This window comes from Ascaphus truei, chromosome 6 (assembly GCF_040206685.1).
Source record: "Ascaphus truei isolate aAscTru1 chromosome 6, aAscTru1.hap1, whole genome shotgun sequence".
NCBI lineage: Eukaryota > Metazoa > Chordata > Amphibia > Anura > Ascaphidae > Ascaphus > Ascaphus truei.
The window spans coordinates 33,686,148-33,701,831 of NC_134488.1; the positions used below are offsets into that span (position 1 = coordinate 33,686,148).

General features: G+C 69.4%; 1 protein-coding gene across 5 annotated transcripts in view; it reads left to right on the top strand.

Moving 5' to 3' along the window:
• LOC142496872 (proto-oncogene tyrosine-protein kinase Yrk-like) overlaps positions 1–12,279 on the top strand; it is a 56,076-nt gene extending 43,797 nt beyond the window's left edge. For 4 of the 5 annotated variants that reach the window (XM_075603921.1, XM_075603920.1, XM_075603922.1 and 1 more), the window contains 5 exons: positions 8,501–8,680; positions 9,432–9,508; positions 9,978–10,131; positions 10,387–10,518; positions 11,354–12,278. In XM_075603921.1, coding sequence (XP_075460036.1) covers positions 8,501–8,680; positions 9,432–9,508; positions 9,978–10,131; positions 10,387–10,518; positions 11,354–11,562 — 752 coding nt within the window. In that variant the 3' untranslated portion in view covers positions 11,563–12,278. Of the gene's footprint in view, positions 1–8,500; positions 8,681–9,431; positions 9,509–9,977; positions 10,132–10,386; positions 10,519–11,353 lie in introns of all 5 variants that reach the window. The other variant, XM_075603918.1, reaches the window with a different exon arrangement.
• Positions 12,280–15,684: the final 3,405 nt, after the last annotated feature.

The window sequence follows — 15,684 nt, forward strand, 5'->3', positions numbered from 1 at the left end:
CCCCCCATTCTCCTTTTCCTGCCCCCCATCCTCCTCTTCCTCCCCCCCATCCTCCTCTTCCTCCCCCCCATACTCCTCTCCCCCCCCCCATCCTCCTCTTCCTCCCCCCCATCCTCCTCTTCCTCCCCCCATCCTCTTCCTCCCCCCCATCCTCCTCTTCCTCCCCCCCCCATCCTCCTCTTCCTCCCCCCCCCATCCTCCTCTTCCTCCCCCCCCATCCTCCTCTTCCTCCCCCCCATCCTCCTCTTCCCCCCCATCCTCCTCTTCCCCCCCATCCTCCTCTTCCCCCCCATCCTCCTCTTCCTCCCCCCCCATCCTCCTCTTCCTCCCCCCCCATCCTCCTCTTCCTCCCCCCCCATCCTCCTCTTCCTCCCCCCATCCTCCTCTTCCTCCCCCCATCCTCCTCTTCCTCCCCCCCATCCTCCTCTTCCTCCCCCCATCCTCCTCTTCCTCCTCCCCATCCTCCTCTTCCTCCTCCCCATCCTCCTCTTCCTCCCCCCATCCTCCTCTTCCTCCCCCCCATCCTCCTCTTCCTCCCCCCCATCCTCCTCTTCCTCCCCCCATCCTCCTCCTCCCCATCCTCTTCTTCCTCCCCCCCATCCTCCTCTTCCACCCCCCCATCCTCCTCTTCCACCCCCCATCCTCCTCTTCCTCCCCCATCCTCCTCTTCCTCCCCCCATCCTCCTCTTCCTCCCCCCCATCCTCCTCTTCCTCCCCCCCATCCTCCTCTTCCTCCCTCCATCCTCCTCTTCCTCCTCCCCATCCTCCTCTTCCTCCTCCCCATCCTCCTCTTCCTCCCCCCCATCCTCCTCTTCCTCCCCCCCATCCTCCTCTTCCTCCCCCCCATCCTCCTCTCCCCCCCCCCCCATCCTCCCCCCCATCCTCCTCTCCCCCCCCCCCATCCTCCTCTCCCCCCCCATCCTCCTCTTCCTCCCCCCCATCCTCCTCTTCCTCCCCCCCATCCTCTTCCTCCCCCCCATCCTCCTCTTCCTCCCCCCCATCCTCCTCTTCCTCCCCCCCCCATCCTCCTCTTCCTCCCCCCCATCCTCCTCTTCCCCCCCATCCTCCTCTTCCCCCCCATCCTCCTCTTCCTCCCCCCCCATCCTCCTCTTCCTCCCCCCCCATCCTCCTCTTCCTCCCCCCCATCCTCCTCTGCCTCCCCCCCATCCTCCTCTGCCTCCCCCCATCCTCCTCTTCCTCCCCCCATCCTCCTCTTCCTCCCCCCCATCCTCCTCTTCCTCCCCCCCCATCCTCCTCTGCCTCCCCCCCCATCCTCCTCTTCCTCCCCCCCATCCTCCTCTTCCTCCCCCCCATCCTCCTCTTCCTCTCCTCTCCCCTTCCTCTCACTCCCCCTCCCTCTCTCTCCCCTCACTCTCCCCCCTTCCTCTCTCTCCCCCCCTTCCTCTCTCTCCCCCCCTTCCTCTCTCTCACCCTCCCTCTCTCTCCCCCTCACCCTCCCCCCCTTCCTCTCTCTCCCCCTCACTCTCCCCCCTTCCTCTCTCCTCCCCCCTTCCTCTCACTCCCCCTCACTCTCCCCCCTTCCTCTCTCCCCCCCCTTCCTCTCACTCCCCCTCCCTCTCTCTCCCCCTCACTCTCCCCCTTTCTCTCTCCCCCCCTTCCTCTCTCTCCCCCTTCCTCTCTCTCCCCCCCTTCCTCTCTCTCCCCCCCTTCCTCTCTCTCCCCCCCTTCCTCTCTCTCACCCTCCCCCTCTCTCCCCCTCACCCTCCCCCCCTTCCTCTCTCTCAACCCTCACCCCCTCCTCTCTCTCCCCCCTCACCCCCTCCTCTCACCCCCCTCGCCCCCCCCTCGCCCCTCTTTTCCCCTCTCCCCTCTTTCCCCCCCCCTCGCCCCTCTTTCCCCCCCCCTCGCCCCTCTTTCCCCCCCCCTCGCCCCTCTTTCCCCCCCCCTCGCCCCTCTTTCCCCCCCCCCTCGCCCCTCTTTCCCCCCCCCCTCGCCCCTCTTTCCCCTCCCCCTCGCCCCTCTTTCCCCCCCCCCTCGCCCCTCTTTCCCCCCCCCCCTCGCCCCTCTTCCCCCCCCCCCCTCGCCCCTCTTTCCCCCCCCCCCCTCGCCCCTCTTTCCCCCCCCCCCTCGCCCCTCTTTCCCCCCCCCCTCGCCCCTCTTTCCCCCCCCCCCCTCGCCCCTCTTTCCCCCCCCCCTCGCCCCTCTTTCCCCCCCCCCTCGCCCCTCTTTCCCCCCCCCTCGCCCCTCTTTCCCCCCCCTCGCCCCTCTTTCCCCCCCCTCGCCCCTCTTTCCCCCCCCTCGCCCCTCTTTCCCCCCCCTCGCCCCTCTTTCCCCCCCCCTCGCCCCTCTTTCCCCCCCCCTCGCCCCTCTTTCCCCCCCCCTCGCCCCTCTTTCCCCCCCCTCGCCCCTCTTTCCCCCCCCCTCGCCCCTCTTTCCCCCCCCCTCGCCCCTCTTTCCCCCCCCCTCGCCCCTCTTTCCCCCCCCTCGCCCCTCTTTCCCCCCCCCTCGCCCCTCTTTCCCCCCCCCCTCGCCCCTCTTTCCCCCCCCCCTCGCCCCTCTTTCCCCCCCCCCTCGCCCCTCTTTCCCCCCCTCGCCCCTCTTTCCCCCCCTCGCCCCTCTATCCCCCCCTCGCCCCTCTTTCCCCCCCTCGCCCCTCTTTCCCCCCCTCCCCTCGCCCCTCTTTCCCCCCCCTCGCCCCTCTTTCCCCCCCCTCGCCCCTCTTTCCCCCCCTCGCCCCTCTTTCCCCCCCCTCGCCCCTCTTTCCCCCCCTCGCCCCTCTTTCCCCCCCCTCGCCCCTCTTTCCCCCCCCTCGCCCCTCTTTCCCCCCCCTCGCCCCTCTTTCCCCCCCCTCGCCCCTCTTTCCCCCCCCTCGCCCCTCTTTCCCCCCCCTCGCCCCTCTTTCCCCCCCCTCGCCCCTCTTCCCCCTCCCCTCGCCCCTCTTCCCCCCCCCTCCCCTCTTCCCCCCCCTCCCCTCTTCCCCCCCCTCGCCCCTCTTTCCCCCCCTCCCCTCTTCCCCCCCCTCGCCCCTCTTCCCCCCCCCTCGCCCCTCTTCCCCCCCCTCGCCCCTCTTCCCCCCCCTCGCCCCACTCCCTCCCCCCCCTCGCCCCTCTTCCCCCCCCTCGCCCCTCTTCCCCCCCCTCGCCCCACTCCCTCCCCCCCCTCGCCCCACTTCCTTCCCCCCCTCGCCCCACTCCCTCTCCCCCCTCGCCCCACTCCCTCTCCCCCCTCGCCCCTCTTTTTCCCCCCCCCTCGCCCCTCTTTACCCCCCCCCCTCGCCCCACTCCTTCCCCCCCTTGCCCCTCTTTCCCCCCCCCCCTCGCCCCTCTTTTCCTCCCCCTCGCCCCTCTTTTTCCCCCTCGCCCCTCTTTTCCCCCCCTCGCCCCTCTTTCGCCCCTCTTTCCCCCCCTCGCCCCTCTTCCCCCCCCTCGCCCCCCCCCTCGCCCCTCTTCCCCCCCCGCCCCTCTTTCCCCCCCCCTCGCCCCTCTTTCCCCCCCCTCGCCCCTCTTTCCCCCCCCCTCGCCCCTCTTTCCCCCCCCCCTCGACCCTCTTTTCCCCCCCCCTCGACCCTCTTTTCCCCCCCCCTCGCCCCACTCCCTCTCCCCCCTCGCCCCACTCCCTCTCCCCCCTCGCCCCTCTTTTTCCCCCCCCCTCGCCCCTCTTTACCCCCCCCCCTCGCCCCACTCCTTCCCCCCCTTGCCCCTCTTTCCCCCCCCCCTCGCCCCTCTTTTCCTCCCCCTCGCCCCTCTTTTTCCCCCCTCGCCCCTCTTTTCCCCCCCTCGCCCCTCTTTCGCCCCTCTTTCCCCCCCTCGCCCCTCTTCCCCCCCCTCGCCCCCCCCCTCGCCCCTCTTCCCCCCCCGCCCCTCTTTCCCCCCCCTCGCCCCTCTTTCCCCCCCCTCGCCCCTCTTTCCCCCCCCCCTCGACCCTCTTTTCCCCCCCCCTCGACCCTCTTTTCCCCCCCCCTCGACCCTCTTTCCCCCCCCCTCGACCCTCTTTCCCCCCCCCTCGACCCTCTTTCCCCCCCCCTCGACCCTCTTTCCCCCCCCCTCGACCCTCTTTCCCCCCCCTCGCCCCTCTTTTCCCCCCCTCGCCCCTCTTTCCCCCCCCCCTCGCCCCTCTTTTCCCCCCCTCGCCCCTCTTTTCCCCCCTCGCCCCTCTTTCCCCCCCCTCGCCCCTCTTTCCCCCCCCCTCGCCCCTCTTTCCCCCCCCCCTCGCCCCTCTTTCCCCCCCCCTCGCCCCTCTTTCCCCCCCCTCGCCCCTCTTTCCCCCCCCCTCGCCCCTCTTTCCCCCCCTCGCCCCTCTTTCCCCCCCCTCGCCCCTCTTTCCCCCCCCCCTCTTCCCCCCCCCGCCCCTCTTTCCCACCCCTCGCCCCTCTTTCCCCCCCCTCGCCCCTCTTTCCCCCCCCTCGCCCCTCTTTCCCCCCCCCTCGCCCCTCTTTCCCCCCCCCCCTCGCCCCTCTTTCCCCCCCCCCTCGCCCCTCTTCCCCCCCCCCTCGCCCCTCTTCCCCCCCCCTCGCCCCTCTTTCCCCCCCCTCTTTCCCCCCCCTCGCCCCTCTTTTCCCCCCCTCGCCCCTCTTTTCCCCCCCTCGCCCCTCTTTTCCCCCCCTCGCCCCTCTTCCCCCCCCCCCTCGCCCCTCTTCCCCCCCCCCTCGCCCCTCTTCCCCCCCCTCGCCCCTCTTCCCCCCCCCTCGCCCCTCTTTCCCCCCCCTCGCCCCTCTTTCCCCCCCCTCGCCCCTCTTTCCCCCCCCTCGCCCCTCTTTCCCCCCCCTCGCCCCTCTTTCCCCCCCCTCGCCCCTCTTCCCCCCCCTCGCCCCTCTTCCCCCCCCTCGCCCCTCTTTCCCCCCCCTCGCCCCTCTTTCCCCCCCCTCGCCCCTCTTTCCCCCCCCTCGCCCCTCTTTCCCCCCCCTCGCCCCTCTTTACCCCCCCCCCTCGCCCCACTCCTTCCCCCCCTTGCCCCTCTTTCCCCCCCCCCTCGCCCCTCTTTTCCTCCCCCTCGCCCCTCTTTTTCCCCCCTCGCCCCTCTTTTCCCCCCCTCGCCCCTCTTTCGCCCCTCTTTCCCCCCCTCGCCCCTCTTCCCCCCCCTCGCCCCCCCCCTCGCCCCTCTTCCCCCCCCGCCCCTCTTTCCCCCCCCCTCGCCCCTCTTTCCCCCCCCTCGCCCCTCTTTCCCCCCCCTCGCCCCTCTTTCCCCCCCCCCTCGACCCTCTTTTCCCCCCCCCTCGACCCTCTTTCCCCCCCCCTCGACCCTCTTTCCCCCCCCCTCGACCCTCTTTCCCCCCCCCTCGACCCTCTTTCCCCCCCCCTCGACCCTCTTTCCCCCCCCCTCGCCCCTCTTTCCCCCCCCTCGCCCCTCTTTTCCCCCCCCCTCGCCCCTCTTTCCCCCCCCCCTCGCCCCTCTTTTCCCCCCCTCGCCCCTCTTTTCCCCCCCTCGCCCCTCTTTTCCCCCCCCTCGCCCCTCTTTCCCCCCCCCTCGCCCCTCTTTCCCCCCCCCTCGCCCCTCTTTCCCCCCCCCCTCGCCCCTCTTTCCCCCCCCCCTCGCCCCTCTTTCCCCCCCCCTCGCCCCTCTTTCCCCCCCCTCGCCCCTCTTTCCCCCCCCTCGCCCCTCTTTCCCCCCCCCTCTTCCCCCCCCCGCCCCTCTTTCCCACCCCTCGCCCCTCTTTCCCCCCCCTCGCCCCTCTTTCCCCCCCCCTCGCCCCTCTTTCCCCCCCCCCCTCGCCCCTCTTTCCCCCCCCCCTCGCCCCTCTTTCCCCCCCCCCTCGCCCCTCTTCCCCCCCCCCTCGCCCCTCTTCCCCCCCCCCTCGCCCCTCTTTCCCCCCCCTCTTTCCCCCCCCTCGCCCCTCTTTTCCCCCCCTCGCCCCTCTTTTCCCCCCCTCGCCCCTCTTTTCCCCCCCTCGCCCCTCTTCCCCCCCCCCTCGCCCCTCTTCCCCCCCCCCCTCGCCCCTCTTCCCCCCCCCTCGCCCCTCTTTCCCCCCCCTCGCCCCTCTTTCCCCCCCCTCGCCCCTCTTTCCCCCCCCTCGCCCCTCTTTCCCCCCCTCGCCCCTCTTTCCCCCCCCTCGCCCCTCTTTCCCCCCCCTCGCCCCTCTTTCCCCCCCTCGCCCCTCTTTCCCCCCCCTCGCCCCTCTTCCCCCCCTCGCCCCTCTTCCCCCCCCTCGCCCCTCTTTCCCCCCCCTCGCCCCTCTTTCCCCCCCCTCGCCCCTCTTTCCCCCCCCTCGCCCCTCTTTCCCCCCCCTCGCCCCTCTATCCCCCCCCCCCTCTCCCCTCTTTCCCCCCCCCTCGCCCCTCTATCCCCCCCCCTCTCCCCTCTTTCCCCCCCCTCGCCCCTCTTTCCCCCCCCTCGCCCCTCTTTCCCCCCCCCTCGCCCCTCTTTCCCCCCCCCTCGCCCCTCTTCCCCCCCCCTCGCCCCTCTTCCCCCCCCCTCGCCCCTCTTCCCCCCCCCTCGCCCCTCTTCCCCCCCCCCTCGCCCCTCTTCCCCCCCCCCTCGCCCCTCTTTCCCCCCCCCCTCGCCCCTCTTCCCCCCCCCTCGCCCCTCTTCCCCCCCCCTCGCCCCTCTTCCCCCCCCTCGCCCCTCTTTCCCCCCCCTCGCCCCTCTTTCCCCCCCCTCGCCCCTCTTTCCCCCCCCTCGCCCCTCTTTCCCCCCCCTCGCCCCTCTTTCCCCCCCCTCGCCCCTCTTTCCCCCCCTCGCCCCTCTTTCCCCCCCCTCGCCCCTCTTTCCCCCCCCTCGCCCCTCTTTCCCCCCCCTCGCCCCTCTTTCCCCCCCCTCGCCCCTCTTTCCCCCCCTCGCCCCTCTTTCCCCCCCCTCGCCCCTCTTTCCCCCCCCTCGCCCCTCTTTCCCCCCCTCGCCCCTCTTTCCCCCCCCTCGCCCCTCTTTCCCCCCCTCGCCCCTCTTTCCCCCCCTCGCCCCTCTTTCCCCCCCCTCGTCCCTCTTTCCCCCCCCTCGCCCCTCTTTCCCCCCCCCCTCGCCCCTCTTTCCCCCCCCCCTCGCCCCTCTTCCCCCCCCCCTCGCCCCTCTTCCCCCCCCCCTCGCCCCTCTTTCCCCCCCCTCGCCCCTCTTTCCCCCCCTCGCCCCTCTTTCCCCCCCCTCGCCCCTCTTTCCCCCCCCTCGCCCCTCTTTCCCCCCCTCGCCCCTCTTTCCCCCCCCTCGCCCCTCTTTCCCCCCCCTCGCCCCTCTTCCCCCCCCCTCGCCCCTCTTTCCCCCCCCTCGCCCCTCTTTCCCCCCCCCTCGCCCCTCTTTCCCCCCCCTCGCCCCTCTTTCCCCCCCCCTCGCCCCTCTTTCCCCCCCCTCGCCCCTCTTTCCCCCCCCTCGCCCCTCTTTCCCCCCCCTCGCCCCTCTTTCCCCCCCCTCGCCCCTCTTTCCCCCCCCCTCGCCCCTCTTTCCCCCCCCCTCGCCCCTCTTTGCCCCCCTCTCGCCCCTCTTTGCCCCCCTTGCCACTCTTTCCCCACCTTGCCCCTCTCCTCTCTCCCCTTCCTCCCCCTCCCCTCTCTCTCCCCCCTCCTCTCTCTCTCCCCCCTCCCCTCTCTCTCCCCCCCCTCCCCTCTCTCTCCCCCCCCCTCCCCTCTCTCTCCCCCCCCCTCCCCTCTCTCTCCCCCCCCCCCCCTCCCCTCTCTCTCCCCCCCCTCCCCTCTCTCTCCCCCCCCTCCTCTCTCTCTCCTCCCCTTCTTCTCTCTCCCTCCCCCCTCCTCTCTCTCCCTCCCCCTCCTCTCTCTCCCTCTCCCCCCTCCTCTCTCTCCCTCTCCCCCCTCCTTTCCCTCCCCCTGCTCTCCCTCCTCTCTAATCCCCCCCCTCTTTCCCTCCTCTCTCTTTCCCTCCCCCACCTATTTCCCTCCCCCACCTCTTTCCCTCCCCCACCTCAATGCATTGCAGGAACTTGCAGCCCCTCTCTGGCAGCCAAAGGGGTATAAATATCTTGAGCCTCCTCCCCCCCATTTGACCCCAATCATGCATGCTACCCCTCATCTCACCCCCTCCTTTCATATCTACCCCTCCACCCCTCCCAGAATTCAATGACGGTCTGTGCCACCTACTAACCCAAGCCTGTGACAACCTGAAGCCCCAAACTCTGGGCCTGTCCAAGGACGCCTGGGAAATCTCTCGGGATTCCATCAGTCTGGACAAAAACTGGGACAGGGGTGCTTTGGGGACGTCTGGAAGGGTAAGAGGGTCCCCTATATAACCCAGGACTGTCTGAACCTGTCCTTGGTAATCTGCAGTCAGGAGGTCACCCTATATAACCCAGGACTGTCTGAGCCTGTCCCTATAATCTGCAGTCACGGGGTCACCCTGTATAACCCAGGACTGTCTGAGCCTGTCCCTATAATCTGCAGTCAGGAGGTTATCCTATATAACTCAGGACGGTCTGAGCCTGTCCCTATATTCTGCAGTCACGGGGTCACCCTGTATAACCCAGGACTGTCCGAGCCTGTCCCTATATTCTGCAGAAGGTCACCTTCAGTACCCCGGGACCTGCCCCTCAGGTTACAGTGCATGGGGATTCCTTGGTGGGGGTATTAGTGGCTATTTGGGATACTAACGCCCCCTCCCACACAAGGGACGTGGAACGGCACCACAAAGGTGGCGGTGAAGACCCTGAAGCCCAGCACCATGTCCCCGGAGGCCTTCCTGGAGGAGGCCCAGATCATGAAGAGGCTCCGCCATGATAAGCTGGTGCAGCTGTACGCCGTGGTGTCCGAGGAGCCCATATACATTGTGACCGAGTATATGAACCAAGGTGAGTGCACACTCGCTGAGGGGGGGGGGGGGGCTGCAGCTCCTAGCGGTACTAACGTGTGTGTAGTTGGGGTGGGGGAGAGGGAAGTGAAATAGGTGGGAGTCGTTGTGTCTCCCACTCCCCCTTGTTGGGAGATGTCTCTTCCCCCACCCCCCCCATTGGGAGTTGTGGCTCACACCTGCACCCCCCTTTTTGTAGTTGTCTCCCCCCCCCCCCTGTTGGGAGTTCTATAACCCCCTTGCCCCTACCCGTTTGTAGTTCTCTCCCCCCCCCTCCCCCACCTGTTGAGATGTCTCCACGCCCCCCTGCTCATAATGGTCTCTCCCCCCCATGTTGGGAGTTGTGCCTCTCCCCCCCCCCCACCTGTTTAGAATAGTGTCCGCCACCCCCCCCCCCTGTGCTTGTAGTTGTCCCCCCCCCCCCATGTTGGGAGTTGTGCCTCTCCCCCCCCCCCACCTGTTGAGAATTGTGTCCGCAGCCCCCCCCGTGCTTGTAGTTGTCCCCCCCCCCGTGCTTGTAGTTGTCCCCCCCCCCCCCCCATGTTAGGAGTTGTCTCTTGAAATTTGAAACTCCCACCCGTTGTAAGGTGAGTGTCCCTCCCTCTCCCCCATTAGGATGTGAGTGTTCCCTCTCATGTAAGGTAAGCCCCCCCACTGTTGAATGGTGAGTCTCCCCCCCTCAGTCCCCTCTCCTTCCCCCCCCCCTCAGTCCCCTCTCCCCCCCCCCCTCATTCCCCTCTCCTCCCCCACAGGCAGTTTGCTGGATTATTTGAAGGAGGGTGACGGACGATTCCTGAAGCTGCCCCAACTGGTAGACATTGCGGCACAGGTGAGGGGGGGGGGGCTTCCTGCGTCCCTCCATCCCCCTCTGAGAGGGGGGGGGCGTCCCTCCATCCCCCTCTGAGAGGGGGGACTTCCTGCGTCCCTCCATCCCCCTCTGAGAGGGGGGCTTCCTGCGTCCTCCATCCCCTTCTGAGAGGGGGGGCTTCCTGCGTCCCTCCATCCCCCTCTGAGAGGGGGGGCTTCCTGCGTCCCTCCATCCCCCTCTGAGAGGGGGGGGGGGCTTCCTGCGTCCCTCCATCCCCCTCTGAGAGGAGGGGGGGCTTCCTGCGTCCCTCCATCCCCCTCTCACTATCTGTCTCTCCTGCGTCTCTCTTCTAATCTTTCTTCTTCTTCTCTCTCTGTTTATCTAACATTTCCTCTCCTCCTGCTCTCTCTCTTTCTCCCCCTTCCCTCTCAGATTCTTCCTCCCCCCCCCTTACATCAGTCAATGTATCTCCCCCTCTCTCCCCCCCCAGACTGCCTCTGGCATGGCGTATATAGAGCGTATGAATTATATACACCGTGACCTTCGTGCTGCAAATATCCTGGTGGGTGATAACCTGGTCTGTAAGATTGCAGACTTCGGCCTCGCCCGCCTCATCGAAGACAATGAGTACACAGCACGGCAGGGTGAGGGGGCGCCGGCTGCCTTATTGCCCCGTGTAATATCTCTTTGCAGTAACCCAGCTCATGAATGTCTTATTGCCCCTATTATTAGGAGTGTCACTGTGTCCCTTCTGCCTTATTATCTGCAGTGTCACCGTGCCCCTTTCCTCGTTACTAGAGGTGTCACTGTGTCCCTTAGGATTGTCAGTGTGTCATTGTCTGGAGTGTCGCTGTCCCCCTCTGTGTCCTTATCAGGAATGTCACTGTCCCCTCACGCAGGTGCCAAGTTCCCCATTAAGTGGACGGCCCCCGAGGCTGCTCTGTACGGCAGATTCACCATCAAATCCGATGTCTGGTCATTTGGGATCATGGTGTCTGAGCTAATAACCAAAGGACGTATCCCGTATCCAGGTGAATATAGTCTGCCCAGCAACAGGATGTGGGGGGGGGGGGAGGGGGGCAGAAAGGGTGCACACACTCTCTCTTACCCCCAGGTCTATTCCCCATCCCTCCTGCCATCAGCTACAAGTCTCCCCCTACACACAAACTGTCACCCCCCCCCCCCCAGGTATAATTATCTCCCCTTATCCCCACAGGTTTTATTCTCCCACCACATACACAACTCCCCCCCCCCCACACACACACACACTCCCCCCGCCCCACACACACTCCTCCCGCCCCCCCCCACACACACACTCCCCCCGCCCTTCCCCCCCCACACACACACACACTTCCCCCCCCACACACACACACTCCCCCCGCCCCCCCCCACACACACACTCCCTCCGCCCTTCCCCCCAACACACACACACACACACTTCCCTCCCCACAAACACACACACACTCCCTCCCGCCCCATACACACACACACACACTCCCTCCCCCCCCACACACACTCCCTTCCCCCCCACACACACTCCCTCCCCCCCCACACACACTCCCTCCCCCCCCACACACACTCCCTCCCCCCCCACACACACTCCCTCCCCCCCCACACACACTCCCTCCCCCCCACACACACACTCCCTCCCCTCCCCCCCACACACTCTCCCTCCCCTCCCCCCCACACACTCTCCCTCCCCTCCCCCCCACACACTCCCCCACAAACACACACACTCCCTCCCCCCCAACACAGACACACCTTCCCCCTCCCCCCACACACACTCCCTCCCTCCCCCCCCCCCACCACCCCACACACACACTTTGTGCCCCCCAGGTATAATTCTCCCCCCTCATTCCCCCCCAGGTATGAGTAACAGGGAGGTGTTGGAGCAGGTGGAGCGGGGGTACCGCATGCAAATGCCCCCTAACTGCCCCCCGTCTCTGTATGACGTGATGGTGCAGTGCTGGCGGGGGGACCCCGAGGAACGCCCCACGTTCGAGTACCTCCAGTCCTTCCTGGAGGATTACTTCACGTCCACCGAGCCCCAGTACCAACCCGGGGACCGCTTCTAGGCCCACAGAGGGTCTCTAGGGCCAAGGACGGACCGCTAGGACACTGAGCCAAGAGGGAGGCCTCTTAGAGGAAGGAGACACCTCCCAGACTCTGAGCCAAGGCAGAGGGGAGGCATCTTTTGGACCACAGGGGTCTCTAGGACATGTAGCAAAAGGGACCAATGGGGGACCTCTAGGACTATGGGAGGGGACCACGAGGACTAAGGGAGTAATCTCTAGCTCAAGAAGACACCTCTAGGACACTGAGCCATAGGAAGACCTCTAGGGAACAACACTGATGGAGGTTATACCAGCTGTGCCATGTAACCTGTCATGGAGGGAACTGTTATATATTCATTGCTCTACTGTGAGCTGTCCGGACCTAGAGGTGCTACGCTCTGTATCCCTGCGTCCAGCCCTAGAGGTACCAGGCTCTGTATCCCTGCGTCCAGCCCTAGAGGTACCAGGCTCTGTATCCCTGCGTCCAGCCCCAGAGGTACCAGGCTCTGTATCCCTGCGTCCAGCCCTAGAGGTACCAGGCTCTGTATCCCTGCGTCCAGCCCTAGAGGTACCAGGCTCTGTATCCCTGCGTCCTGCCCTAGAGGTACCAGGCTCCGTACCCCTGCGTCCAGCCCTAGAGGTACCAGGCCCTGTATCCCTTGTAATTTATCACAGACCCCTTGTTGTCGGGGAGTGGGGGGGGGGGTAGGGGACGCGTCACCCGGAAACAGTGACAAAGTGATTCCATTTGTGTAAATACAGGAAATAAAGCAGCTCCTAAAGAACAGCCGGTGATATAAAGGAGGCGACGGTGACAGAGAGACCAGGGCACGGGGGAGGGAGACCAGGGCACGGGGGAGGGAGACCAGGGCACGGGGGGAGGGAGACCAGGGCACAGGGGAGGGAGACCAGGGCACGGGGCGGGGAGACCAGGGCACGGGGGGGGGAGACCAGGGCACGGGGGGAGGGAGACCAGGGCACGGGGCAGGGAGACCAGGGCACCGGGGGAGGGAGACCAGGGCAGGGGGCAGGGAGACCAGGGCACGGGGCAGGGAGACCAGGGCACGGGGGGAGGGAGACCAGGGCACAGGGGAGGGAGACCAGGGCACGGGGGGAGGGAGACCAGGGCACAGGGGAGGGAGACCAGGGCACAGGGGAGGGAGACCAGGGCACGGGGCAGGGAGACCAGGGCACGGGGCAGGGAGACCAGGGCACAGGGGAGGGAGACCAGGGCACAGGGGAGGGAGACCAGGGCACAGGGCGGGGAGACCAGGGCACAGGGCGGGGAGACCAGGGCACAGGGCGGGGAGACCAGGGCACAGGGGAGGGGAGGGAGACCAGGGCACAGGGCGGGGAGACCAGGGCACGGGGGAGGGAGACCAGGGCACGGGGGAGGGAGACCAGGGCACGGGGGAGGGAGACCAGGGCACGGGGGAGGGAGACCAGGGCACGGGGGAGGGAGACCAGGGCACGGGGGAGGGAGACCAGGGCACAGGGGAGGGAGACCAGGGCACCGGGGAGGGAGACCAGGGCACAGGGCGGGGAGACCAGGGCACAGGGGAGGGAGACCAGGGCACAGGGGAGGGAGACCAGGGCACAGGGCGGGGAGACCAGGGCACAGGGCGGGGAGACCAGGGCACCGGGGAGGGAGACCAGGGCACAGGGGAGGGAGACCAGGGCACCGGGGAGGGAGACCAGGGCACAGGGGAGGGAGACCAGGGCACAGGGGAGGGAGACCAGGGCACCGGGGAGGGAGACCAGGGCACAGGGCGGGGAGACCAGGGCACAGGGGAGGGAGACCAGGGCACAGGGGAGGGAGACCAGGGCACGGGGGAGGGAGACCAGGGCACAGGGGAGGGAGACCAGGGCACAGGGCGGGAGACCAGGGCACAGGGGAGGGAGACCAGGGCACGGGGGAGGGAGACCAGGGCACGGGGGAGGGAGACCAGGGCACGGGGGAGGGAGACCAGGGCACGGGGCGGGGAGACCAGGGCACGGGGCGGGGAGACCAGGGCACGGGGGAGGGAGACCAGGGCACGGGGGGGGAGACCAGGGCACGGGGGGGGAGACCAGGGCACGGGGGGGGAGACCAGGGCACAGGGGAGGGAGACCAGGGCACGGGGGGGGAGACCAGGGCACGGGGGAGGGAGACCAGGGCACGGGGGGGGAGACCAGGGCACGGGGGGGGAGACCAGGGCACGGGGGGGGAGACCAGGGCACGGGGGGGGAGACCAGGGCACAGGGGAGGGAGACCAGGGCACAGGGCGGGGAGACCAGGGCACGGGGGAGGGAGACCAGGGCACGGGGGAGGGAGACCAGGGCACAGGGGAGGGAGACCAGGGCACGGGGGGGGAGACCAGGGCACGGGGGAGGGAGACCAGGGCACAGGGGAGGGAGACCAGGGCACGGGGGAGGGAGACCAGGGCACAGGGGAGGGAGACCAGGGCACAGGGCGGGGAGACCAGGGCACAGGGCGGGGAGACCAGGGCACCGGGGGAGGGAGACCAGGGCACGGGGGAGGGAGACCAGGGCACGGGGGAGGGAGACCAGGGCACAGGGCGGGGAGACCAGGGCACGGGGGAGGGAGACCAGGGCACAGGTGAGGGAGACCAGGGCACGGGGCGGGGAGACCAGGGCACAGGGCGGGGAGACCAGGGCACAGGGCGGGGAGACCAGGGCACGGGGGAGGGAGACCAGGGCACGGGGGAGGGAGACCAGGGCACGGGGGAGGGAGACCAGGGCACGGGGGAGGGAGACCAGGGCACGGGGCGGGGAGACCAGGGCACGGGGCGGGGAGACCAGGGCACCGGGGAGGGAGACCAGGGCACGGGGGAGGGAGACCAGGGCACGGGGGAGGGAGACCAGGGCACAGGGGAGGGAGACCAGGGCACAGGGGAGGGAGACCAGGGCACAGGGGAGGGAGACCAGGGCACGGGGCGGGGAGACCAGGGCAGGGAGACCAGGGACACAGGGCGGGGAGACCAGGGCACAGGGCGGGGAGACCAGGGCACGGGGGAGGGAGACCAGGGCACAGGGGAGGGAGACCAGGGCACGGGGGAGGGAGACCAGGGCACCGGGGAGGGAGACCAGGGCACAGGGGAGGGAGACCAGGGCACAGGGCGGGGAGACCAGGGCACGGGGGAGGGAGACCAGGGCACGGGGCGGGGAGACCAGGGCACAGGGGAGGGAGACCAGGGCACAGGGGAGGGAGACCAGGGCACGGGGCGGGAGACCAGGGCACCGGGGAGGGAGACCAGGGCACGGGGCGGGGAGACCAGGGCACGGGGGAGGGAGACCAGGGCACGGGGGAGGGAGACCAGGGCACAGGGGAGGGAGACCAGGGCACAGGGGAGGGAGACCAGGGCACAGGGGAGGGAGACCAGGGCACAGGGCGGGGAGACCAGGGCACGGGGGAGGGAGACCAGGGCACGGGGGAGGGAGACCAGGGCACAGGGGAGGGAGACCAGGGCACAGGGGAGGGAGACCAGGGCACAGGGGCGGGGAGACCTGGGCACAGGGGAGGGAGACCAGGGCACAGGGGAGGGAGACCGGGGCACGGGGGGGGGAGACCAGGGCACGGGGGAGGGAGACCAGGGCACGGGGCGGGGAGACCAGGGCACAGGGGAGGGAGACCAGGGCACGGGGCGGGGAGACCAGGGCACAGGGGAGGGAGACCAGGGCACGGGGCGGGGAGACCAGGGCACAGGGCGGGGAGACCAGGGCACAGGGCGGGGAGACCAGGGCACGGGGGAGGGAGACCATGGCACCGGGGAGGGAGACCAGGGCACAGGGGAGGGAGACCAGGGCACGGGGCGGGGAGACCAGGGCACGGGGCGGGGAGACCAGGGCACCGGGGAGGGAGACCAGGGCACAGGGGAGGGAGACCTGGGCACAGGGGAGGGAGACCAGGGCACAGGGGAGGGAGACCAGGGCACGGGGCGGGGAGACCAGGGCAGCGGGGAGGGAGACCAGGGCACAGGGGAGGGAGACCAGGGCACGGGGGAGGGAGACCAGGGCACAGGGGAGGGAGACCAGGGCACGGGGCGGGAGACCAGGGCACAGGGGAGGGAGACCAGGGCACAGGGGAGGGAGACCAGGGCACAGGGGAGGGAGACCAGGGCACAGGGGAGGGAGACCAGGGCA